The sequence below is a fragment of the Asterias amurensis genome, chromosome 7 (assembly GCF_032118995.1).
Source record: "Asterias amurensis chromosome 7, ASM3211899v1".
Classification (NCBI taxonomy): domain Eukaryota; kingdom Metazoa; phylum Echinodermata; class Asteroidea; order Forcipulatida; family Asteriidae; genus Asterias; species Asterias amurensis.
In genome coordinates, this window is record NC_092654.1 from 7,570,832 (window position 1) to 7,598,562 (window position 27,731).

The window sequence follows — 27,731 nt, forward strand, 5'->3', positions numbered from 1 at the left end:
TATCTAGAGTTGGGACGAGTTACTCAGAACATCTAGGGACTAGCCTTAAGTTTTTAATATCTCCTAGGACTAGTCCTAATGTAACTCTTTGTAAAATCAAACCCCTGGATATACAGGAGTTACAGGTTGAATAGTTTCTGACTAGTGGCGTCCCCGAGCAAAGACATTGAAACAGTAGGGAGACCACCACCATTATGGCTAGGAGGCTCAGTTGGTAGAGCTCTTGCACATCAATCTGGAGGTTCCAAGTTCAAATCCCACTCTGGTCAATTTTTCAATGTTCAACCCAAAACTAATTGGAAACAGTTACTATACTAAGTTATAGTTCTGATGCAAACTAAGACTCACATTAGTGTTTTCTAAAATTGTACTACATCATTGTACTTTCTCATCAAACATAACAAATAAAAACAACAACAAATATACAGAGACGAGAGAGGGTATGAACTATCACACATGGGACCCCCTCATACCCCAAGTTCCACCCCGGGGGAGGACACAATCAGCCAAACCACCATCCAGTGGCCGCAGCAGGAAACAGCGCCACCAACCGACTGGTGGTGCCTCGCTATGAGGATGACTAGTGATACTAGTCGAAACGTAAACAAAAATTACGTGAGTATTGGCTGTGTTTTGTAGAAAATTCATTTAATAAGTCAACAAATACACAGTCGAACAGAACTATGAATCAGGCATACTGCAACATACAGAACATTTGAGTAGAACAAATGTTTGTGAAAAGGGGTCACAAATAGCACAATCACACACCTAGCCATTTTGGTTAAATATGTTTTTGAGTATATTTTAACTCAATTTGTTTATTGAAATACTTACAAAGCAGTTGCATTCTCTGCAGTTGTCTGGCCTGAAGCTCTGTCCGTTATTGTAGATGCTTTCCTCTAACAGACATCCATCACAGATAGGACAACATGAGCCTTGAACAGGATGGGTGCAATCAGAGTTTGGACATGGTACATGGCTACATTCAACACGAGTACCCTGCAAGACAAATCAATAATCTCATTTACACAACTTATATGTTTCTTGTGAAAGGCACTGGACACTATTGGTAATTGCTCAAAATAATTGTTAGCATAAAAACTTACTTGTAAGCGATCAATGGAGAGATGTTGATAGTATAAAACATTGTGAGAAACAGGTCCCTGTGAAGTAACACTTTCGAGAAAGAAATTAATTCTCACTAAAAAATTGGAATTTGATTTGAAGACCTCAGAATTTGATTTTGAGGTCTCGAAATCAAGGAACTGAAAGCACACAACTTCGTGTGACAAGGTGTTTTTTTTCTTCCATTATTATCTCGCAACTTCGACAACCAAATGAGTTCAAATTTTCACATGTTTGTTATTTTTGTGCATATGTTGAGATACACCAAGTGAGAAGACTGGTCTATGACAATTACCGACAATTCACCTTGCATTCACACTGCTCACAGCGATTTGTAGTTTATGTAAGAGGGTTTGGGGTGTGTGGGGGGGGGGGGGGGCGCATACCTTGCATTCACACTGCTCACAGCGGTTTGTAGTTTATGTAAGAGGGTTTGGGGTGTGTAGGGGGGGCGCATACCTTGCATTCACACTGCTCACAGCGGTTTGTAGTTTATGTAAGAGGGTTTGGGGTGTGTAGGGGGGGGGGGCGCATACCTTGCATTCACACTGCTCACAGCGATTTGTAGTTTATGTAAGAGGGTTTGGGGTGTGTAGGGGGGGGGGGCATACCTTGCATTCACACTGCTCACAGCGGTTTGTAGTTTATGTAAGAGGGTTTGGGGTGTGTAGGGGGGGGCATACCTTGCATTCACACTGCTCACAGCGGTTTGTAGTTTATGTAAGAGGGTTTGGGGTGTGTAGGGGGGGGCATACCTTGCATTCACACTGCTCACAGCGGTTTGTAGTTTATGTAAGAGGGTTTGGGGTGTGTAGGGGGGGCGCATACCTTGCATTCACACTGCTCACAGCGGTTTGTAGTTTATGTAAGAGGGTTTGGAGTGTGTAGGGGGGGGGGGGCATACCTTGCATTCACACTGCTCACAGCGGTTTGTAGTTTATGTAAGAGGGTTTGGGGTGTGTAGGGGGGGGCATACCTTGCATTCACACTGCTCACAGCGGTTTGTAGTTTATGTAAGAGGGTTTGGGGTGTGTAGGGGGGGGGCGCATACCTTGCATTCACACTGCTCACAGCGATTTGTAGTTTATGTAAGAGGGTTTGGGGTGTGTAGGGGGGGCGCATACCTTGCATTCACACTGCTCACAGCGGTTTGTAGTTTATGTAAGAGGGTTTGGGGTGTGTAGGGGGGGCGCATACCTTGCATTCACACTGCTCACAGCGGTTTGTAGTTTATGTAAGAGGGTTTGGGATGTGTAGGGGGGGCGCATACCTTGCATTCACACTGCTCACAGCGGTTTGTAGTTTATGTAAGAGGGTTTGGGATGTGTAGGGGGGGGGCATACCTTGCATTCACACTGCTCACAGCGGTTTGTAGTTTATGTAAGAGGGTTTGGGATGTGTAGGGGGGGGGCGCATACCTTGCATTCACACTGCTCACAGCGATTTGTAGTTTATGTAAGAGGGTTTGGGGTGTGTAGGGGGGGCGCATACCTTGCATTCACACTGCTCACAGCGATTTGTAGTTTATGTAAGAGGGTTTGGGGTGTGTAGGGGGGGGGGCATACCTTGCATTCACACTGCTCACAGCGGTTTGTAGTTTATGTAAGAGGGTTTGGGGTGTGTAGGGGGGGGGGGCATACCTTGCATTCACACTGCTCACAGCGGTTTGTAGTTTATGTAAGAGGGTTTGGGGTGTGTAGGGGGGGGCATACCTTGCATTCACACTGCTAACAGCGGTTTGTAGTTTATGTAAGAGGGTTTGGGGTGTGTAGGGGGGGGGGGGGGGCGCATACCTTGCATTCACACTGCTCACAGCGATTTGTAGTTTATGTAAGAGGGTTTGGGGTGTGTAGGGGGGGCGCATACCTTGCATTCACACTGCTCACAGCGATTTGTAGTTTATGTAAGAGGGTTTGGGGTGTGTAGGGGGGGGGGCATACCTTGCATTCACACTGCTCACAGCGATTTGTAGTTTATGTAAGAGGGTTTGCGGTGTGTAGGGGGGGGGCATACCTTGCATTCACACTGCTCACAGCGGTTTGTAGTTTATGTAAGAGGGTTTGGGGTGTGTAGGGGGGGGGCGTACCTTGCATTCACACTGCTCACAGCGGTTTGTAGTTTATGTAAGAGGGTTTGGGGTGTGTAGGGGGGGGCATACCTTGCATTCACACTGCTCACAGCGGTTTGTAGTTTATGTAAGAGGGTTTGGGGTGTGTAGGGGGGGGGGGGCGCATACCTTGCATTCACACTGCTCACAGCGATTTGTAGTTTATGTAAGAGGGTTTGGGGTGTGTAGGGGGGGCGCATACCTTGCATTCACACTGCTCACAGCGATTTGTAGTTTATGTAAGAGGGTTTGGGGTGTGTAGGGGGGGGGGCGCATACCTTGCATTCACACTGCTCACAGCGATTTGCAGTTTATGTAAGAGGGTTTGGGTTGTGTAGGGGGGGGCCGCATACCTTGCATTCACACTGCTCACAGCGGTTTGTAGTTTATGTAAGAGGGTTTGGGGTGTGTAGGGGGGGGGGCGCATACCTTGCATTCACACTGCTCACAGCGGTTTGTAGTTTATGTAAGAGGGTTTGGGATGTGTGGGGGGGGGGGCGCATACCTTGCATTCACACTGCTCACAGCGGTTTGTAGTTTATGTAAGAGGGTTTGGGGTGTGTAGGGGGGGGGGGGCGCATACCTTGCATTCACACTGCTCACAGCGGTTTGTAGTTTATGTAAGAGGGTTTGGGGTGTGTAGGGGGGGGCGCATACCTTGCATTCACACTGCTCACAGCGGTTTGTGGTTTATGTAAGAGGGTTTGGGGCATGTGTGTGTGTGTTGGGGTGGGGGGCGCATACCTTGCATTCACACTGCTCACAGCGGTTTGTAGTTTATGTAAGAGGGTTTGGGGTGTGTAGGGGGGGGGCATACCTTGCATTCACACTGCTCACAGCGGTTTTTAGTTTATGTAAGAGGGTTTGGAGTGTGTAGGGGGGGGGGCATACCTTGCATTCACACTGCTTACAGCGGTTTGTAGTTTATGTAAGAGGGTTTGGGGTGTGTAGGGGGGGGGGGCGCATACCTTGCATTCACACTGCTCACGGCGGTTTGTAGTTTATGTAAGAGGGTTTGGGGTGTGTAGGGGGGGGCGCATACCTTGCATTCACACTGCTCACAGCGGTTTGTAGTTTATGTAAGAGGGTTTGGGGTGTGTAGGGGGGGCGCATACCTTGCATTCACACTGCTCACAGCGGTTTGTAGTTTATGTAAGAGGGTTTGGGGTGTGTAGGGGGGGGCGCATACCTTGCATTCACACTGCTCACAGCGGTTTGTAGTTTATGTAAGAGGGTTTGGGGCGTGTAGGGGGGGGCATACCTTGCAATCACACTGCTCACAGCGGTTTGTAGTTTATGTAAGAGGGTTTGGGGTGTGTAGGGGGGCGCATACCTTGCATTCACACTGCTCACAGCGGTTTGTAGTTTATGTAAGAGGGTTTGGGGTGTGTAGGGGGGGGCGCATACCTTGCATTCACACTGCTCACAGCGGTTTGTAGTTTATGTAAGAGGGTTTGGGGTGTGTAGGGGGGGCGCATACCTTGCATTCACACTGCTCACAGCGGTTTGTAGTTTATGTAAGAGGGTTTGGGGCGTGTAGGGGGGGGGGCATACCTTGCATTCACACTGCTCACAGCGGTTTGTAGTTGAGAACCATGTATCACCATCCACATAGATACGAGCATCATATTCACATTCTGTAAAATAAAAACATTATCAAATGAGCATTTTCAAAACACGTAGAGAAAGAAGTATGCCACAATATCTCATTCAGGAATGTTTAAATGACGATGCCCTTTCAGTTTGAACAGTAAAAGCCCATGGAGTGTCCAAAACTCACATGCGCGCAGCCCTTGTCTTTATTGTTATCATTTACATCTTGCTAGTTCCTTATAATTATTTGCATTTTGTCAAAGCCCAAACAAGACCAAAGAACAGTAACAAACTTGTAACAAATTCTTTAAACAATTTAGGAATTTTGGTTATGACATTTAATGCATTCTTATCTGGAAAGTACCCCACGTCATCACAAAATAAAATGTACAATGCAACAAATCGTTGCGCTGTCTCTCCCCCCCAAAAAAAAAAAATAAATAAATAAATAAATGAATAAATAAATAAATAAATAAATAAATAAATAAATAAACAAACCAACAACAACAAAAACATCAAAACTACAACAACAAATTTTGAAAATCCCAAATTCCAGAATTGAAATGTTGATAGAGTACATGTATTTACAGCAAGGGCTTGTATTACCTTGGCATTGGCCACAGCACTGTCCTGGTGGCGTGATAGGTGCAGGGCAAGTTGTACGTGGACAGTTTATTTCCGAGCATTCAACGTTACCATTCTGAGAGTAGTGAAAACAAACAATAAGAGGTAAGATTCTGGAGGGAACTTAAAGACTAAAAGACATGATCACCACTTGTATGGAAGTAATAAACAACCTTAAACACATCTACTTGTAAAGCATTATAAAACAAATTCTGAGCTAAAGATATTTGGGATCTTTACTGCTCAACAAACTCCGACTAGGTTCCGAATGCAAATACATATGAGTAAGAAGGAAACCTCTATGACAATGACAAAATGTTGCCATCATTGACAGAGAACTGTCGTTGGCAGAAACCAAACTCTTATTATGAATTAATTGTAGGTTCTCTTAAACGTTTCCACAGTCTTGAAGGCCAAAGAGAAAGACTCTGCTACGGTCGTAGCGTCAGGCCACTTTTTGCATTTATACCATAGGTCCTTTTGATTGGTAAGAGATGTTTGTCACAGCTAATACTATTTTTCAAAAATAAATATAGAATCTTATATGGGGTTTTATGTTTGAAACATGCTGTCCTGGCTGGAAAATGACAATTAAAAAAAGTCTGATTTGGCCTTCAATGTTGGTGTGTTGATTCAGAACAGATTGGAAGTCTATAAAAGAGAATGAAAGCATACAATTCAAAACAATACGAAGTTTAAACCTTTGCTATAATTTTGGGTCGAAAGAGAAATATAACTTTAAAGCATTTCCAAAATTCTATTAGGAAAGTTTATCTTTATCATACCTGGCATGAACAACTCTGACAGACTTGATTTGGATGAACAAAAAGAGCATTATTCTGATACTCTGCACCCTCAAACTCACAACCTAAACAAGAGAGAAATGTAAATCATGAGAGACACTTCAATTATAAACACTGAATTAAGTTCATTGTGCAGCACATGAATAAATAAAACTAATATAAAAACAGGCCTGGAACTACAAGCCATTGCCTCCATTGCCCCTAGTCTTGGCCTTGGTGCCCCTTCACAAGTTAACCATAAACTTAAAGATTTCCCAATGGAAGTGCCCTTTAAAAAATATGAATGGCCTTGTGCTCTCAAAGATGAAATTCCAGGCTTGATAACATATGTTCATAAGTGTCATAATAAACCGTACTCTAAAACCTACAAACCAAGAGGGAAAAGTGATTTAACATGGGGAGGGGGGGGGGGCAGAAACAGTGAAACTTGTTTAAAAAATTACATCTGAATCAAATGAACACAGGAAAAGTACAAAATGTTCTGCATTAATATAACGGTTTGATAAAGTAATAGTAAGCTAGATGTTAATTCAGAAACCATCATATATCATAGAGAAAGTGTGATGAACATGGTGACTGGACAACCTCATACGATTGTATTCTATACAAAGCTTCAGGTTTTGAGAAAGAGGCAATTTCAAACTAAAATATTACAAATTTTCAGGCCTGGAGCCTTTTTGTAATGATTCTGAGAGCACACAAATTTGTGCAACAATGTGTTGTTTTCCTTTCATTATTCTCTTGCAACTTCAATGACCAATTGAGTCTAAATTTTCACAGATTTGTTTTTTGATGCATATGTTGGGATCAAGTGAGAATACTGGTCTTTGACAATTACCAAACGTGTTCAGTGCATTTCAGTTGAAGTAAATACGTTTAAAGTTAAGTTATTCAACATATGGACTGAAGTTAGTTCCTTACCATCACAAACTGGACAACACTGTCCGGCCCTCTGCAATGGGTGAGCACATACTCTGGAACATTCAATGGCACCACAAAACACTTGAGTATTCTGAAATGTAACATATCATTATCATCAATCTAACTAAATATAGTTTTGACTTAATTTTACGACAAAGAGAAGATGGTTTAGAGTGAAGTTATATAGTGTATGTCTCAGATTAAGCTACGACTAGATGATACAAACAATTGGTGTCAAGTAGCCATTGTGTGGCCAGATTTTCTAGCACTTTGAGGGACTGCTCGCCGCGCCAACTGTGATAAGTGCAGTCACTGGTGATGAGGGTATAACCACACTCACAGGCTGGACTTGCAATCAAGTCAATCTGGAACATGTTTGCCTGAATTCAACCATGACCAGTAGAACATCCGATTAATCTGCACCAAGCTATAGTGAAGAAATCATTTTATAAAACAATTGTAAAAATATTTAACTATACTTTAAGAAACTGTGTTAGCCTGCATTGCTTCAATGAGACAAATGATTTAGATCTTTGTGCATCTTGATCTTACCCTGCAAGTACAGCGCTGGCAGGGATCATTCAGTGGTATATAGGTTTGTCCATTATCATACTTCACTCCATCCACTGTACACTGACCTGTAAAAGAGGTAAGGTAAGTGAGAGGTCAGTGCACTTACATCATGATATTACCAAACAAAATACTGAGGGGCCTCTACTGCTGTTCATGTTTTTTTTTGTTTTTTTTTATGAGCTGAACTATGCAACGGTGATGCATAAAACCTTGCTCTATGATAAAACCAAAACAATGCCTTTTGTCATACTCCTAATACAACTATAGTTCTAGTTTATAATGAGTTGAGTGGAACCTCTGTGGAGCTAAGTGATAAAAGATATACTGGCTTAGGCACAGGAATAATACTGCTTAACAATCTCCTGCTTAACAAAAATACACTGAACAAGATACCAGTCAAAGATGGCACATATACATGGCATTTTGGCTGGTAACCTTATTCTAGTAAGCATAATTTATTGTGCTTACATGTATCTACTTTTTTGTGCTCAAGCAGCTCAATGAAATCAGGCTATGGGCCCAATTTATAAAGCCTGCGTAAGCACAACAACTTGCTAAGCACAGACAACATAGCAGAAACAGGTTGCTAACCATCATCCATGAAGTTTAGCAGAAACAGGTTGCTAACCATCATCCATGAAGTTTAGCAGAAACAGGTTGCTAACCATCATCCATGAAGTTTAGCAGAAACAGGTTGCTAACCATCATCCATGAAGTTTAGCAGAAACAGGTTGCTAACCATCATCCATGAAGTTTAGCAGAAACAGGTTGCTAACCATCATCCATGAAGTTTAGCAGAAACAGGTTGCTAACCATCATCCATGAAGTTTAGCAGAAACAGGTTGCTAACCATCATCCATGAAGTTTAGCAGAAACAGGTTGCTAACCATCATCCATGAAGTTTAGCAGAAACAGGTTGCTAACCATCATCCATGAAGTTTAGCAGAAACAGGTTGCTAACCATCATCCATGAAGTTTAGCAGAAACAGGTTGCTAACCATCATCCATGAAGTTTAGCAGAAACAGGTTGCTAACCATCATCCATGAAGTTGACATTGTTGGGACTGGTGCCCCACTCATTTTGTTGCTCAGCCAATGTTTGTTTTTCAATGGTCTAATCATGGTCTCTAATCATAACCATCAGAACAAACCAAAACCTTGGCTACCTTTAACAGGAATGGTACGGTCCATAACAATAGCCCACTTACCCAAACACTTGGCATTGTTCTCTTGTATGTACATGTACAAGTGTACAAAACTTGTATGCATGCCCTGCTAGGCTTAAGGATCCCCTGAGCACACATGGACAAGTAGTTAGCTGGAACTAGTTTAGGCTCCGCCTACTTGACCAAACTCCTCATGAATATTCAATGTTCTCACTAATATATTCACACCTACTTAAATAATTACTCCTTTGATAGTTTCTTCAAATCTATTTGACGTAATTCCACTTTTAAAATATTTTAAGATTGAGAAAAATATAACCATTGCAATAGAATGAAATTTATATACATATAATACCTTTGAAAAAAACATAGTTTTCTGTTTTTGTTTCACGCCATGAGATACAGTACGCATGCAGAGAAAGACCACCATGGCGAAACACTTGTTCTGCACTCTGGTTTCACTGCATTCGCATAAATCTTTCGCCTTTTACTAAAGATTTCCGTGCAGAGGAACAAATTAATGAGTCTATAGACTAATTTTTTGCTGCCCAGTCGAAAGATCGGGCTAATTAACAAATAAAAGATAGAATGTAAACCTTTTGGCTTAAACCATACAATGGCGGTCAGGTGCATTGTCCTAAATCCATGCCTTCAAAATAGTTTATTACTTTGAAGCAAAGTTGTTCACTGCTCAGAGCATGGAAATCACAACAAACTAATGAAACTTTCTGGGTTGATTGCTGTGCCATTATTCAGTGATGGGCTAGACTGAAGCATGAGACAATAATTATCATGCAAGTATTACTCTGATTTTATCAGGACCTTCTTAAAGGCAGTGGACACTATTGGTAATTGTCAAAGACTAGTCTTCTCACTTGGTGTATCTAAACATATGCATAAAATAACAAACCTGTGAAAATTTGAGCTCAAGAAGGGTTTTATGCTAATAATTATTTTGAGTAATTACCAATAGTGTCCACTGCCTTCAAGTGTTTAGTCATTTTCCAAGATCAACAACATTTGGAGTACATGCAATAATTAGTGATCATTACCTGTACATACTGGGCAGCATTTACCCGCTGGAATGATGGCATTTGTGCACTGGACTGGTGGGCAGTTAGGATCTTCACATAACACAAAACCTTCCTGCCAAGTACAAACAATTCCATCTAGTACTACTGCTATTATTATTATTATCATTAATACAAATATTTGTTATAATAATGACTACTAAAGAGAACCTAAAAGAAATTTGTAAATCACAAAAATATAGTTGAAATAAAAATTCTTAATGGGATGGGGCAGAATTTCTTTATATGATTTTCTTTGAAGTAAGCCGTTGCTGCAAGAGATACATCTCATTTTTGATCAAGCTACCGTTTGATTTGTCCTTTGCCTAAACGCAGGGGAACAATACAAAATGCTGGTGTAATTACACAAGAACTGCCCATTCTCTCTCCAACAAAGCAAGACCAAACACTACACAAGAACTGCCCATTCTCTCTCCAACAAAGCAAGACCAAACACTACACAAGAACTGCCCATTCTCTCTCCAACAAAGCAAGAACAAACACTACACAAGAACTGCCCATTCTCTCTCCAACAAAGCAAGACCAAACACTACACAAGAACTGCCCATTCTGTCTCCAACAAAGCAAGACCAAACACTACACAAGAACTGCCCATTCTCTCTCCAACAAAGCAAGACCAAACACTACACAAGAACTGCCCATTCTCTCTCCAACAAAGCAAGAACAAACACTACACAAGAACTGCCCATTCTCTCTCCAACAAAGCAAGACCAAACACTACACAAGAACTGCCCATTCTCTCTCCAACAAAGCAAGAACAAACACTACACAAGAACTGCCCATTCTCTCTCCAACAAAGCAAGACCAAACACTACACAAGAACTGCCCATTCTCTCTCCAACAAAGCAAGACCAAACACTACACAAGAACTGCCCATTCTCTCTCCAACAAAGCAAGACCAAACACTACACAAGAACTGCCCATTCTCTCTCCAACAAAGCAAGACCAAACACTACACAAGAACTGCCCATTCTCTCTCCAACAAAGCAAGACCAAACACTACACAAGAACTGCCCATTCTCTCTCCAACAAAGCAAGACCAAACACTACACAAGAACTGCCCATTCTCTCTCCAACAAAGCAAGAACAAACACTATGTATTTGGTTTGCTGTAACACCATGTGTATTTACTTGCTGGGTAGATTTTGTTCTTTAGAGACTTGCTTTATATTCTGCTACCGCAGAGTAGATTTTTGGAATTCGGGAGACTCAGTTCTGAAAAGAACTGTCCTGCTTGTGTCTACTACCTGGGGGAAAGGTAGAAGATCAGCTGTGACTACTTTTTTAGCTTTTAGTTCGATCATTATTAACTGTACTACAGCGAAGTGAGAGGACTAGCTTGCTCAGGTTATCGTCAGGAGACTGTAAGACTAAACAAAGTAGTACATGTAATAGTGATTCTTACTCTACAATGACAGTTCCTGCAGTTGTCGACAGGATCAGGAAAGTTGTCTCCATTTCCCCATGGCTTGCCTCCAAAGGTGCATCCTGTTCAAAAACAAGTTTTTTGCGTTTATTTATTGTGTATACCTCACAAATAGATACTCTTAGATTTTTAATGTAATTCATGATTTGTTTCAACAATAAAAAATAAAAAGTTCAGAGAACTTTTGTAATTCATTTCAATAGTAAACGGCTGATAAAGACATATGGAGCTGCTCCAGACCAGTTGGTTTAAGCACAATCGGTGTTCATAACCATACACTTGTTGCACACAATCTTTTGCAGGCTCAAAGTAAAATAAATTGGTATGTGCAAAGCAAAGCTGCAAACCATCCAATATTTATCAATATAGGACTTTGGATTAAAATTTGGAGTGTCGGAACGATGTACATGGCAAAATAAAATATGAGTTATGTAAAAGGACATGAATCTATAACTGTGGTGTATAATTGGGGAATCAATGTGTGGTGAAGAGGTTTTCAACTTGTGGTTTAAACCCGCCGAGGCCTGGTTCTTGATTATTGAGACGAAGTTCGCAAAAACATCAACACTTTTTGGTCAAAAAGTAAAATAAATACAAAAATTATAATTGTTTAATAATTTCTTTCAACACAACACCCCTCCAGCTATGAAATGGTAAGGCCCTCGGGTAAACAACTCCTTACAAGGAGATTGCTTTGCGCGTCGCGCGTATCCTGTGATGTGGCACAATTGTCCCAGCCGTTGCTCTCGACCAATAGGAATGAACAAACTGTCTTATAAGCACAGGTGCAAGCTCGCGTGTCACGCCAATGTTTCAATGTTTTTTACAAGTGTTATATCATCCGTTCAAACACCCCCACGTAATGCCCTCTCGACCAATCAGAATGGATAAACTGTCTCAGGTAATTAGAATAGATTATATTCTTATTCAGAAGTTATTATGGATGTGTGAATAAAGATCTTTGCATTGGGAAAAGGTTCAACTCCCATCTGAGTCAGATCTCCCTTGGCATTAGTACTCACCGATACATTCTAAGCAGCATTGTCCCTGGCCAGCATGAGGGCACGTAACAAGGGGACATGGTAGGTCCCTACAATCCCATTCTCCATTAACACACTCACAGTCCTGACAAGGATCAAGATCATCGGGTCTCAGACACTCTGAAAGAAACAATCCTCAACAGTTTAGCCTAGGATTACTAGATATGTAAGGGTCATGTCACACAAGGCAATTTACAGGCAACAGGTTCCAGGAAATCTCCAAGAATCATTGCAAAATTTTTTGGGGGAATCGTACGACAATGTTAAAACAATTGCTACTAAGGGGTCCTGTAGCATGCAACACAGTCAGTTCCCTGCAAAGAAGGCTCCAAGTGTCATGATACACAAATTTTATCTATCCTACCAATAAACCCGATCCCCCCCCCCCCCCAGCCCCCCCAAAAAAGAATAAATAAAAAATCTGTGAACTCAAAGGCAAAGGAGCTTTTAATTGGGTGAGTCTTGGGCTTAGAGCTGTTCACTAACCTGCTTGAGGGCATGAATCACAGCACTCTCCTGGGTGTCTGACAGGGTTTGTACACTGGATAGGAGGACAGGTACGTACAGTACAAACAACAGAACCAGCCTGCAAGAAGACAACATGAAACAACATTCAATTGCTTCCTGTTAATATACTATAATTAGTGTGTACATAGTTACTTGTGATCTTTCTGATACTGGAGCAAACAAATCCGTAGATGGCAGACCTAGAGAATTTGTTTTAGAATTGAAGTAAACCAATGAGGAAAAACCTGTGATAGGAACCTGTGAAAGTCAGTGCACACAACCAGGGTTTAGTTCAAAGTACATGTACATATGACAACCTGGGTCTACATAGGTCAATGCCATCAACATATCACTTAAACATATCATCTAGGTACACAGACTCAGGTAAAGTAACTTTTTTTTGAGGCGTTGCATGGTGAGGTATCAGTATACATTTGGTTTGCAGTAACATCTTGTGTGTGGCTTCTTGCCAGGTGGAGTTTTTTTCTGAAGAGAACTTGTCTTGCTTTATAATCTACTACCGCAGAGTAGATTCTCGGAATGCAGGAGACTTCTAAGTTCTGAAAATAACTGTCCTGCTTTTAAACTACTATACCTGGGTGGAAGGTAGAAAATAGGTAGAAATCGGTCAGGACTATACTTTCACTACCAGTAGTTTTGACAAAGTAAGCTTGGATGATTTAATTGCCCTCTTCTGAGTTTAAGGTCTGACGATAAACCTCTGATCCCCTGAAAGCGCTGCATCCAGATGTAAAACTAATTTCATAATTGATCTTACCAGGCAATAGCAGTCTCGACACATATTAGTTGGATCCATAAATGATTCTCCATTTTGTACCATCACATCTTCATACATGCATCCTAGACACAACCAAGTCAACAACAAAAATCAAGGTTTTAGAAATGCAAATCTGTTAAATCAAAGTAACAGCAATTTTTATTCAGCATGGGGATACACACATTCTACATTGATACACGTGTGAATGTGGGGATAAACACACTCAAAGGGATTTGCTAGTTTGCTAATCTGCCGCCTCTTTTGTATAAGGGAGGTCAATTACCAAATGCAGGAGAAAAATGGACAAGTGTCACAAAATGGACTGAACTACTATAACTTCTATTGCTATTACCACAATCGCTTTGTCCTTTTGATGAGACATTAAGCCGTAGGTCTTGTGTACTAGGATTGGTAGTGCACATAGAAGACAACAGCTGTCGATTTCACCAAACTCCTCCTAACTTAGGAATCATATTAGGACTTACGACAAGTTCGATTCTGTATCCAAGTACGTAGGACGCATTGAACCCATCCTAAGTTAGGATGGGTAACCCGTCCTAACTCGAGTTAGGATTAATCCTAGCGTTTTGTGAAATCGGCCGCAGAACACTTATAATAAAAGAGTAGGCTTTACTACCTGTGTCTCTGGTTCACATTTAGCAAGTACCCTTGTTTACAGGGTTCCTCAGGATACCTCAGGGATCCTCAGGCTTGTAAGCTACAGTGATTAAGTTCACCTATGAAGCATCCATGGTTTCCTTACTAGAATGTGTGGAATAACAACCCATTACACGACACACAGCACACTTACTAGCACCTATCTTCTATGCGTTATGTGAGGATGTATGCTTTGTCAAGGAGTCAATAAGGAACTCACCATCACATGAAGGGCAGAGGCACTGGTCTGGCATCCCATGTGTGCATGATACTGGTGTGCATGGTGCAGGGGCACAGTTAACATTACCATTCTACAACACAAATAGATTAGCGGCAATAAATCAACTGTAAGAATGACTGGTTATGAGCGTGCACAAAAAGGCCAATACTACTATAAATGGAAACCACCAGAGCTTAGAGAATTGTGTTAGATTAAATGCACTGGACACTATTGGTAGGTACTTTTAAACAATTGTTAGCATATTGTGAGCAATGGAGAGCTGTTGATAGTATAAAACATTTTGAGAAACGCCTCCCTTGATTTCAATCTGAAAGCACACAACTTGTTTGACAAGGGTGTTTTTCTTCCATTATTATCTTGCAACTTCGATGACCAATTGAGTTCAAATTTTTACAGGTTTGTTATTTTGTGCATACATAGTGATACAACAAGTGAGAAGGTGGTCAGTGCCTTTAACCACTGAATGAATATAATCAGCTTAGGGTTAGATGCTCCCCAGAGAGTTGAGATAAGGTTGTGGAATGGTCTCAGTTTGCTGGATCAGTAGGGTGATTAAGTTATAAAGCGCCGTCAATCTAGTTACTATAATTTGTGTTTATATTAGAACCACATATTATCAGAGTTATCATCAAGACCAAACCAGTATCAATACTCCAGAGAAATACTAAAGACCACCAAGTTTGATGAAGTTTTCACAGTCTGGTTGTACGGTGTGTATTTCAACTCCTAAGAGATGGCAACGAATTTATTCTTTTGAATGAATAATGTAGAATAACTTTTACAGTTTGTAATTGAAAGTATGATTTCTTTACATGTCTTAAAGTTTTCTTCTCAAACAGCAACTCTGTGATTTCCTAGAACTTTTCAACAACAGACAAACAAGTCATCAAGAATAACAATATTACATTAATACAGAGATTCGATTGAATAAGGAAATGACATTACCAGGCATGTGCAGATCCGACAAGTATCCACAGTATCTTGGAATGATTGGCCATTGTCATAGGAATTACTGTCATAAGAACAACCATCACACACAGCGCAACAATAATCAGATCTAGTGATAGGGTTCAGGCAACGTGCTGGGGGACACTCATGGAGCTGGCATTCAACATGTCCTTGCTGTAACAAAATCACAGAAAAGTTTTTTAATAAAAACAAATTGACGTCAATCTTTCTGATAAAATGTTTCTATTTTTAAAACTGGTCCGGAGAAATCCATGTTTTGAATTTGATCTTGTTTCTCACATCTTAGAATGCAGGAGAACAACTCATATGAATCAAAATAAACCATTACAATACTTTCATGTATGATTCTTTATATATCGAAAAATAGTAACAAAATCTGAGATATCACACCACTCACAAGGCCAGATGGCCACTTCAAAATGACGGCTACACTAAACTGATTTATGCTATCGACCAAAATCAACTAGTACCAGGGGGATGTTGGCAACTACTCCTGGGGCTGGGTTTACCCCCTTTATGCCTACAACTTGCAACAAGTTGTAGGCATAAGCATCAGCCACTAGGAGCCTGGCTGGTAGAGCTTCCAAACTGTTCGCAACCAATTGTTGTTTGCTTTGCTCGAGAGCATACATGTTATGACAAGGACTCAAACCCATACTCTGCTGCTGACAAAACCGGAGCTTGGGATCAGTGAACTAGACCGCTAGACTGCTACAACACCACAATGATCTTAATGAATGACTCTTGTACAAACTGAAATCCTACAATTTTAATAAGGGAGGCATTTAGATCATGTACATTTACATAACAACCCACAAGCCTCCACCTATCTGCACTTACCCTGCATGTACATCCACGACATGAGTCATTAACATCAGGGAACTGGGATCCATCCATGTACTCAGCACCATCAACAATGCATCCTAAACATAACAATAATACAAACAACATTATGAAGATGTTTCAATAAATACAACAATCCATGATGTTTAATGATCTCACATAATCTTTTTTTTTTGTCTGACAATAAGACATAGGTCTATTGGTAAATAACACAATAACCCCCAGAAAAGATACATTGAAGCATAAACTTCCCTTTGCACACACGAACATGGGGGCATATTATTTGAATCTTTGATTGGACATTTTTTTCCCGATTTGTCCATCACACTTCCATTTGTAATAGTTTTGCTTGTATCCATGCACAAAACGGAATGCACCTACGAACAATACATGTCTACCAGTTCTGATTTTTGGGAGTCAATTCCTTCATGCAAGGGCGGAGAAGATGGGTGTGGGTAAGTACGTCGCAGGTTGTGCAAGGAGTCTTCCAATGGTAAGTGGTTCTAGAAGTTTCACACAGAGGCAACACATAAACTACTGACCATCACATGCTGGGCATCCACACTCATTCTGTCTAGGATTAGGACATGATACATCACGGCATTGGACAGGCTCACAGGTTACATCACCGTCCTAAGGAAGATAATAATCTCTGTATGAAACCATCATTTGTAAAGGAGTTTCTCAACTCAAAGACTATGATTTGACAAATTGTATAAAGAAGTGCAAGAAGAAATACAAATTGAAACTAGGTGAAGATTGAACATTATACGACCATCAAAACAGTGTTACACTCCCATTAAAACAACAACATCACAGCATGTCAAGACAGGCAAGCATTTGTTCAAATAGAAATATTTTAACTGTATCATTTCATTTCCGAAAAATAATGCAGATAAATTCTGCTAGCATGTTTGCAAAGGAGTGTTAAGGCTCTGATCTATTTAATCAAACATCTGATGTGCTATGGACCAACCAATTTTAGGTCAATTTCCCATGTCTATCACCAGTCTTTTTAGCAAATATTGGGATGCATTTGCACTTATGTACACATTTATAGCACTCAGACTTTAACTCTTGCATTTTGTATAGTCATGTCAACATCGTTAAAAATAAATACATGCTTGGCCTATTTGCTTTACAGTAAACAGTGGCACAGGACATTCTCAATTGCTTGGTTGATAATAATAATAATAATATTTTATAGTCTTAAATAGCGCAGGTATCGCTTCCAATAAGGTACTCAAGGCACTTTAACAAGTATAATTTTTTTTAATTCAGACTGTAGCACCGTACAAGGGTTTACAAGGTACTGCAGCGCATTTAGCAACCACTGACAAATAGGGAAAACCCCTTGTTTTAGCTATGTGTAACTGGGTTCTTTTACGTGCATTACACAAGACACAGGACCAACGACTTTACATCCCATCTGAGGGATGAAGCAATCATGGAAAAGTGTCTCGCTTAAGGACACAAGTGCCAAGACCAGCAGCCAATTTCACGAAACGCTAGGATTAATCCACACTCGAGTTAGGACGATCTTCGAGAAACTGTCTCTGGGAGTAACCCTTCCTAACTTAGGATGGGTTCTATGTGTCCTAGGTAAATGGATACGGAACTGAACCCATCCTAAGTCCTAAGAGTAATCTTAAGTCCTGAAATCGTTGTCAGGACTCAAACTCACACTCTGCTGATTAGAAACACCAAAGCTGGACTCCGATGGTCTTAAATGCTCCACCACAATTTGCTACAATTAATTATCTTTAACCAAGACATACCCTACAAGTGCATTCCTGACACTGATCTTCAGGATCCATGAACGTCTCTCTATTCCGATAAAACCTGCCGGTGTAGAAGCAATCATCACAAATAGGACAACACTCTCCGGATGGTTTGACGGGAAATTTACATATGGGTTGTTGGCATGGCTCCTCAATACACTCTACGTTCCCAAGCTGCAAAAGTAAATAAGTGTACAGGTGTGGATTTCACAAAGAGTTAAGACTAGTCTCATCTCGACTTAGGACGAGTTACTCATCCTAACTTAGGACTACACATACGTTTTTAATGTCTCCTTGGACTAGTCCTAACTCTTTGTGAAATCGACCCCAGGACAATTTATAATTAAAAGGAAGATATACATTTGGTAATCACTCTTAAAACTTGCAGCGACAAAATCTGTTGATTACAAGGCTAAGGTAGTGTTTGATAGTATAAAGCATTTTAATATAATAATAATATCAAAGTCTTATATAGAGCACGTATCTACCAAACAAGGTACTCAAGGCGCTGAGTATATACAAACTTTCAGAAAGATAGGTTATTGCAGTGATGGATTCTGAGACCCAATTATGTAGCACCTTATAAGGGTTTACAAGGTGCTATGGCGCATTAAGCAGCCACAACCAGGGGCCGATTTCACTAACGTCTATGTTTGCGATCATCGCTAACACACTTGCGATGAGATCGCAAACCTCAAATCCATCGCAATTGCGATGTCACTAATTCTGCGTTTCACTAAAGTCATCGCAATTGCGATGACGTTAAAAGGGGAAAAAAGGCTAAAAGTAGTGACCTTTGACATCCCGCAACAAAATCGTCGGTCATCGCTCGAAATGAATTGGCATTGTGCAGTTTATATGTAAATCGTTGTCATGTTGGTGCACACAAACTATTGTGGACGATGTTTAGGCACTCATTTACAAAGGGTTAAAGCATTTATAGGCCTATGGCCTCTATTATAATTTTAGATTTTAATAAACAGTTTTCGTAAATCTGTTGTAACGGTGGGATTGATGAAAATTCTGACATATCTGTCTAATAATACCATGGAGGAAGAAATAATACTAAGCTTCACACTGTCAATTTGCCAATACATTACACATTATTTTTTTCAAAAAATTATGGTTAAAATAATCGAACCCATATAGTATCTCCTTTTTACCGATATTAAGGGGCTCTTTGCTGCAGTTGCGTCGCTGATAGTTGTCATCGGCAATCTGAGTCTACCAGGTAAAAGACCGCAAGACTAAAATAATGTAGCGCCACTCATTTTACTCTAAATCACGGGCAATTTATACGTCAAAACGTACACCGCTATAACTATAAGCACATAATGGCGCAATGTATCAAGTTTGCGATGAACTTTTACTTTGCGACCACTAACATGTCATCCCAAGATTGTCATCGCTAAATAAAACTTTGCGACGAGTATATTCATCGTTAAGTTTTAGTAAAATCGTCGGCTAAAAATCCATCGCTAAGTTGCGATGGATTTTAGATTTAGCGATCGTTTTCGGCGTTTGCGATGACCAAAACGCGTTAGTGAAATCGACCCCAGGAACACCGGGGCGAACCCCTTCTCTTTTCGATAAATGCACTTGGTTCTTTTACATGCGTTACACAACACATGGGACCAACGGCTTTACTTCCAATCCGAAGGACGAAGCAATGGTTAAGTGTCTTGCTTAAGAACACAAGCCCATGCAGAAAGAATAATCCCTAAATAGGAATACACAATTTGAGAAACATCTCCATTCAAAGTAATGTGGTTATGTAAAAACAGAACAGTTTTTAGTGAATCTGAATCTGAAACTTGAATCTGAGAAGTGAAATGCTTCTCAGATTGTGTATTCCTATTTAGGGATTATTCTTTCTGCTTGGACATAATTGCTTCAAATTTTCAGCAATATCTCAAAAACACGACCATTGAAATGAAATTTATAATTAATTCTAAAATGATAGCTTGGAAAAAAATTATATGTGAAAAAGCTGATTTGAAATTTGACTTTGATGACGTACCAGACATTGGCATTGTTGACATGAAACCTCAGGATCATCAAACACATCTCTGGATTGGTATTCTAGTCCATTGTAAAGACATCCTATACAGAGAAGTAAAAAAACACAGACATTAACATGATAAACAGACATACACATAACAGCATTTCTATGGAAACAACAAAATACCTAAAACATCAACAAAGACTTTATTTTATTTTATATTTTGCTCTTTTGTGCTGTATATACCGATCCGTTACTTTGTTTTAATTTAATGCTCCTACTCTTTCTAACTTATATGTAACAATTTTTAATTCTTATAAATTGTAAATATGGTAGCTACTATGTTGTGGCTGCCTTTCTCGTGTTTTAATATGAATAAATCAGAAATATAATAGTAATAATTTACACAACATACATTTTGTACATACAACCGTAGTGACAGCAACATTATAAACTATTACTCAAATAACGAAGTTCACTTTATGTTGAGCTAGAGTCATGAATTATAAATATCATCTGAAAGACTACTCTCTGAGATTACACAAAATAACACTTTTCTGGAAGATAATCCAATCAATGTCACTGAAACAAAAACCATCAGCTTTTCAAACCATAATTCAAAGCAGGTTGTATTTCAGAGAGAACACAACTGCATAGTTTTAGATTTTTACTGTGTATTTAGAGGAATAAAAAGCAAATCGACAATGAATTCTGATTGGTCAAAACTTACCATTGCAAGTTTGACAGCATTGCTCTCTGATTGGATGAGTACACTCAATAGGGTCACATGGTGAAGGTTCACATCTCAGATTACCGTTATCACATTCACAATTCTGACAAGAATCTCTAGGATTCAGGAATGTTTGACCATGAAGGTATGTCCGCCCATCTAACTCACAGTCAGCCTCTGTACAAAGCAAAAAATTAAAATGATAATAAGGGGCCGTTCACAATTATCAACATTTTCACAAGTGTACAAAGAGTACACTTTTTCAAGACCCCCCCTCCCCCTAAAAGTGTACGAATAAAATGTTGATTTTTTTTCACACAAGTCTACATATAGATACATGTCCTTGCTATGTACACTGTACATAGTAAATTTTCATGTACGTTGCAGACTACGATGCCGCGCACCGTCTATTATTATTATGCTGTACCAATCTTGCACTAGTATCGTCTAATTGCGCAAACCATTCCTGCACTGTTTTCAAATTGCGCAGATAATTCATGCACGATCTCCCAATCTATCGGCATATAGCGCACACCACTCTTGTACTATTGTCAAATTGCGCAAAATATTCATGCTCAAATAGATATGCCAATTGCATAAACCACAAAACCATTCCTGCACGATCGGCAGTTACACAAACTATTCTTGCAAGATGGACTGATTGTGCAAACAATTTTGCGCAAATCAATTCAACACGAACAAAACCACTTTAGTGCACGATCGCCGCCCGAACAAATTTCGAGTTTCAGATTTGCGTCCGGGTGTTTTTCGATCTCTGATTGGTCTCCTTATACCACGTAAACTTGATTTCAAGTCTGAGAGTGCGGTCATTTCTCTGCATCTCAGCCACGCATAATTCCCCATTAGGTTTGCTACCACGCTCTAACTCGCTCTAATGACGGATGTTTGGCCACGAGAGGGCGCTGTTTTATCCAAAAATATGTCAGAACAACTATTACCGCACGATCACAGACTTGGAACCAAGTCTAAATACCACGCTGTTGTCAAAATGTAGTCAGGATGCCCTGCGACACAGAGAAAAATGCACGCGGAATGCCTTTACGAAACAGCCGACTTCTGGGTACCAGTCGCTGCACACTATTATGGTACACAAAGGTAGGTGATGCAGTGCACTGAACAGTGGTTTGTGTTCGTCTCTAGTGTTTTTCGAAATGTTTTGCCTGGGCGCGATATTTTGTGTCCGGGCGGACGACTAGTTTGTCCAGGCGCAGCATTTTTGTCCTGGCGCATTTGATATTTTTGACCGGGCGCAGAGCCCTGGCCAAAAAAACGATCGACATTAAAAATATTTTATAAAGCGTACAGCAGGCATAAACCCCCTCCCCCCCAGCGTACGGTTTGTACGCTCGTGAAAATGTTGATAATTGTGAACGGCCCCTAACAATAATAAGAACTAGTTCTTGCAGTATAAAGTGCATTTGACAATTATTGTTTACATTAGTGCATGGTCATTGGGCCAATAACATTCCTTTAATCATTCTCAGCTCCCTGAGGAGTATAACGCTGCAACGACCCAGCGATGGCGGCGCAGCCCCCGACAACATACAGCACTTGCATGTGCAGGCTCAAATGGAATGGTCTATTTGACTTTGTGCCAGAAACCCAATACATTAACCAACTGGTTAACAGGGAGAGCATACCCATCACTATTTCCTATCAACATGGATGGATTGATTAATTGATTTGCATGTCTTACCTGGGCACACCTCACAGCACCCTCCTTCTGGAATGTACTTCTTGACGCAGAATACTGGGGAGCATGGTAGAGGTCCACAATCCACATTGCCATTCTAGAATAGATCACAAATATCAATATGGTAGAAACGATTAGAAAGAATTAGGATAAAGCCAGGGCTCCTTACATTTGGATTTCAGTAAGGGTCCTTAGCATCAAGCCAATAATAGTTTTCATCAAGCCAATTTGTTTCACACTTCCAGAAGAAAAACAATTGCATATTATATGAAGTTCACAGTAGGCTACTTATAAGTCATATGTGCACAGATTATCAGTGCATGCCAAAATTCTTCACACGTGGAACATATACTGTAAGTTTGAGACCGGTCACGTGTAAGAAGAAAAGTCAGCATTGTCACTCAATAGTCATAGCCATATTCATAGCCATAGACATAACCGTAGCCATAGCCTATAGCCAATAAAGATCAGGGAGAGGAGGATGGGTCTGGCAGGCCACTGCATTCGACACCCAGAGCTGGCAGTCCATCACACCATCCTATGGGAGCCAAATCAGGGAACTGGCAGAAGGGGACGGAGGAGAGCCACATTCATCGACACTTTGCAGCGGGATGTTCGCCACAGTGACACAAGGGGGATAAGCCGTCCATTTCACAAAACTCTTCCTAACTTAAGACTTATCTTAGGACTTAGGACGAGTCCCAACCATGCACTGTAACATGCAGACCTTAAGATTAATCCTAAGTTAGGAAGAGTTACTCGTCGAGTCCTAACTCTTTGTTAAAATCAACGGAAAATCAAAATCAACGGAAGGACCCTAACGCTGGACAGGGAAGAGTGGAGAGCTGCGACCAAGTCCTGAGTTGATGTAGAATAGACTACACCCTCTGTAATCCTCTTTTGTTGTATTTGCATTGGGATAGTTGCTGCGAGCCGGGTTTTCCTAGGGGGCATTTTCCCCTGGTATTTTTTACTTGGCGGTGGATTGCTTATTTGCTGGTGGGCGGCAAAATTTTGTTTGCTACAGGTTGTGAGGGGAATATTTGTCCTCTCTCCATGGGTTGGGTATTGTGGCATGTGTGGCCTGTTTTGTATTGGATAAGGGCTTGCAATGCCTCATTTGGTTTTTGCTAGAAATTGTCATTAAAGAGTACAGCCAAAACTGTAAGCATGGTTTGGGCTCTCATCGCTTCAGTCTGGGCTAATATTTCAACTGTTGGTTTAAGCGGAGATGTTTTCAAGTGCATGTACGGCTGTTAGCTAATTTGTTAAAGTTGTTATCAAATGTGAAGTAAGTAGTTCTGAAAAGAACTGTCCCGGTTATTAACTACTACCTGGACGGATTGTAGGAAATCAGCCGGGACTACTACTTCAGCTTTAGTGGATTGAGGGGACTTCTGGTTAATATTAACTTCACTACTACGAAGTGAGTTCTATTTTGGTCTCAACATTTCGACTAGCTTGCTCTAGTCATCGCCAGGAGTATATAATAAATGCAATTTTCCCACAATTTTTCTCGTCCAGAATACGTGAATAGTTTGACTAACCTGACAGCGACACTGTGAACATTCATCCTCAGGGTTGGCAAATACAGCTCCATTAGAATAGTGAAGAGTCTGATAAGTACAGTCTAGTTCAAGATAGAATCACAATGAAAATGATGAATTCAACAAGTTTTTAAACACAAAAGTCTTTACAATGTATGGTATTTTGAAAGAAAAAATGGACGGACTCAAGATATTAACAATAAGTCATTACTTTGTAGGAAAAGTAGTACATTAAAAACCTGAAAATTTTCCTTTATGATCCATTTTCTATTTAAACTCAGTTTTAACAAGCCGTTTTTCCATCAAACAAGCCACCACGATCTCAAGTTTCAAGACTCTTCTCAAAACACATCTATTCAAATTATCTTATACTTAATTATTCTTTAGGTTCCTCTGAGCGCTTAGAGACTTTCTTTTGGAGGTGTTAGGCGCTATAGAAATGCGGTTGTTATTATTATTATTATTCCTTGTTGATGATGATTAAGGGAATAAAAGGGTAGCGACAAGTTCTTACACGGCCGTTTAAAGCCGGCAGGGTCGAATTGCCCGAGCCGAAGGCGAGGGCCGTTAGCGCATGGCAACGACCCTGCAAGGTTTTAAACGGACGTTTAAGAACGAGTCACTACTCTTTTATTTTCATTCATAAAATAATACCCTTTTGTTAAAAAACGTTAACAAAATACAATTACAGACACTTTAACAGTTGAAAATTTGAGGTTTGAAATATTTTTTTCAAAAACTTTGTGAAGAGTCTGTTGCGCGTGGGTTGTGTGTATGCATGCGCTTAGAAACAGATTACGTGCGCGTGCTTAGAAGTAGATTACGCACTCTTACTAATAGCTATGAATTGCGTTCCGCATGATGATCTTGCGCGCCTGACACGCGGAAGCCAGCCAGTTATAAACACTGGTCATTATCAACCGTTTAAACACCCCTACGTGACACGCTCTCCACCAATAGGAGTAGAGAAACTGTCTGGGGTATTTATGAATACTTATTTTCAATTAGATAGGGAAAGGAAGGGTATTAAACACAATGAAATTTTAAAAACTCAGTGAGTGTGATGTAAGAGACTTGGAACTTTTGGCACTTTCACATGGACTCAATCTATTGAAAAGTGAGTGCACCATCAAACTGAATTTGACTTAAGGCCACTTTAAAACATCCATCCTTCAGCATTTTGAAGTCACGCATTTTAAATCATCAAATTATTACACCATGCTGATACATGTACCTATTGTTTAGGGCCACATCTTGCTCCAAGAAACAAGACCTCAGCCTGGTTCAAAATAATAATTTGGGGGGCTAATCATCCTTACTCGCAGCTAAGAGCTGAATTGCGAAGGACGCGGCTACATTGTGTTCGAGAAGCAGGCATGCAAGGGCGCCTTTGGCTGCCAGCCACATTAACCCATTATGACCATGGAGCACAGCCAGAGATCAAAAGTGTTTGATTTTTCTCGAGGGCGGAAAACCAAATAGTCTGGAAAAACCCTCGTGGCACAGCAGAGAACCAACGCACCACTCAACTCACATAATTATCGAACCGGGGTCACCTTGGTGAGAGGCAAGCACTTTATGCACAAGCCAACTGTGACACCCTAATCAATCTTTAAACAGGACAGCATACATAATTCCTGCGAGAGCGATTGCAATACAAGTTTTTACTTCACAGGGCTGTTTTTGCAGCGAATGTTGAGCACATTTCAACTGGTGCGAAGTAATTGGTTTTATTGTTTATTTTTATTTGTGACGTCAAAACTCATATCGCATTCGCATTAAGTATAATCCGGGCATAACTAGTGTACTCACCATCGCATACAGGACAACATTCTCCATCATATGGATGTTGACAGTTTCCTTGTCCAGGACACTCTCGTCCTTTACATGTTACCTTCTTATCTTTACATCTACATTCCTCACAAGCATTAATAGGATTCAAGAAAGTATCACCACTTTGGTATTCAACGTCTCCATATACACAAGACTTTTCTGTTGGAAGAGAAAATACAGGCACAAGAGTTGGAATCTTTAAACAGAACAAAGATATTGACAAAATAGGGAGACCGCCAATGTAGGACTAGATACAGCTCAGTTGGTAGAGCACCGACCTGTTAATCCAGAGATTGCTGGTTCCAATCCCATTCTATTCAATTCTTTGTTCAACCCCCAAAATCAATCTTTAAACAGTCCAGCAGTATCAGCTCCATCACAAATTATTATATATTTCTGGTAATGAAACCAAGGATGCCTCAAAAGTGAACTTAATCATTGTAGCTCACAAGCCTGAGAAAACCATTAAACAAGGGTATTTGCAATGAACCAGAAACAAAGGGGTTGACCCCTACTCTTCCACGATGAGTGTTCTCGGTTCTTTCATGTGCACTATCCTAGTACATGGAACCTACAGCTCAAGGATTCAAGTGTCATGGCCAGGACTCGAACCCGACTCAAGCTCAAGTCCAATGTTCTTCTCCGCTCGGCCTTGTTATGCCACAGACAATGTAAACACCAAATCCATTCCTTTCAGAAATACACATAATTCTTAGTTCTTTAAAGAAAGTCTTTAAGTTTTGTGTCTGTAACCCAAGTATGCATGGCCGAAATTCATGGCTCTGCTTCCGCAAGCAAAGAATCTGCGCTTGCAGAATCAGGAAATTCTGCGTTTTATTCAAGGGATTTGACAGGTACAATAAGCAGGGACTTTTGGCTTGTCGGATGCGTACTATTTTTTACTAAGCACTCTTCACTTACACAGCTAGCGCAGAAATTTCAGAGAATTCCGTGGCAAGCAGAGCCATGAAATTGGGCCCAGATCATTTGCTGTACATGTACTTTGGTGAGATTGTAGCATTAGGGCCTTGTCACACGAGGCAACTTTTGCAGGCAACTTGGAGGTAACCAACTGCAGCGCATGCTACAGGACCACATGGTAGCACACGGGTAATTTTTTTAAATATTGTATTACGATCCACAAGAAGAATAGGTGAACATTCAGATGTGAACGCCCTTTCTCCTTGGAGATTGCCTGGAACTGGTTGTAAATTGCCTTGTGTGACATGGCCCTTACTCTACCTTTGATTGCAGTGCAGATTGGACAGCATTCCCCTTCTGGTGTGTAAAACTGTTCACAATTATCAGGAAGAGGAGGGCATTCACGCATGTTGCAATGAACATTGCCAGACTGAAAACAAACATTTCAAAGACAACAAAATCAATTTTAGACAAAACAATTGTTCAATCTCCTTTACATTACCAAGATGACCCAAAAGATACTTTGAAAAATAGCTTTAGTTTAGGGTGTGAAGCCGATATGAGAAGGAAATTCTTTAGGCTTCTGGAAGGCTGTTTTATACAGAGAGCATTATTTTAAAAGAAACAATTTTTTTCAAATACTTTATGGGGATAGTAACAGGTATATTTTCAGCTAAATCACCTCTTACTTATAACAATTACTTACTCTTAGTCATCACACATCCTTAAAGGCTGAAAT

At 40.4% G+C, this 27,731-nt stretch overlaps 1 protein-coding gene and 1 non-coding gene across 7 annotated transcripts in view; one reads left to right on the forward strand and one right to left on the reverse strand.

The window, feature by feature from the left end:
- The window catches only part of LOC139939414 (kielin/chordin-like protein), a 107,700-nt gene that overhangs the window by 20,117 nt on the left and 59,852 nt on the right, over window positions 1-27,731 (reverse strand). For all 6 annotated transcript variants that reach the window (XM_071935277.1, XM_071935280.1, XM_071935279.1 and 3 more), the window contains 22 exons: window positions 27,314-27,422; window positions 26,051-26,230; window positions 24,239-24,321; window positions 22,695-22,788; window positions 20,978-21,154; window positions 20,266-20,348; window positions 18,243-18,419; window positions 17,007-17,097; window positions 16,462-16,544; window positions 15,598-15,774; window positions 14,632-14,722; window positions 13,755-13,837; window positions 12,956-13,055; window positions 12,452-12,589; window positions 11,409-11,491; window positions 9,965-10,058; window positions 7,726-7,811; window positions 7,174-7,264; window positions 6,235-6,317; window positions 5,432-5,525; window positions 4,787-4,869; window positions 835-999 (listed from right to left, as the gene is read on the reverse strand). In XM_071935277.1, the coding sequence (XP_071791378.1) occupies window positions 835-999; window positions 4,787-4,869; window positions 5,432-5,525; window positions 6,235-6,317; window positions 7,174-7,264; window positions 7,726-7,811; window positions 9,965-10,058; window positions 11,409-11,491; window positions 12,452-12,589; window positions 12,956-13,055; window positions 13,755-13,837; window positions 14,632-14,722; window positions 15,598-15,774; window positions 16,462-16,544; window positions 17,007-17,097; window positions 18,243-18,419; window positions 20,266-20,348; window positions 20,978-21,154; window positions 22,695-22,788; window positions 24,239-24,321; window positions 26,051-26,230; window positions 27,314-27,422 (2,445 nt within the window). The remainder of the gene's footprint in view (window positions 1-834; window positions 1,000-4,786; window positions 4,870-5,431; window positions 5,526-6,234; window positions 6,318-7,173; window positions 7,265-7,725; window positions 7,812-9,964; window positions 10,059-11,408; window positions 11,492-12,451; window positions 12,590-12,955; window positions 13,056-13,754; window positions 13,838-14,631; window positions 14,723-15,597; window positions 15,775-16,461; window positions 16,545-17,006; window positions 17,098-18,242; window positions 18,420-20,265; window positions 20,349-20,977; window positions 21,155-22,694; window positions 22,789-24,238; window positions 24,322-26,050; window positions 26,231-27,313; window positions 27,423-27,731) is intronic.
- LOC139940196 (U5 spliceosomal RNA) lies at window positions 9,360-9,479 on the forward strand. Its single transcript, XR_011786413.1, has one exon. It is a non-coding gene; the product is annotated as a U5 spliceosomal RNA (small nuclear RNA).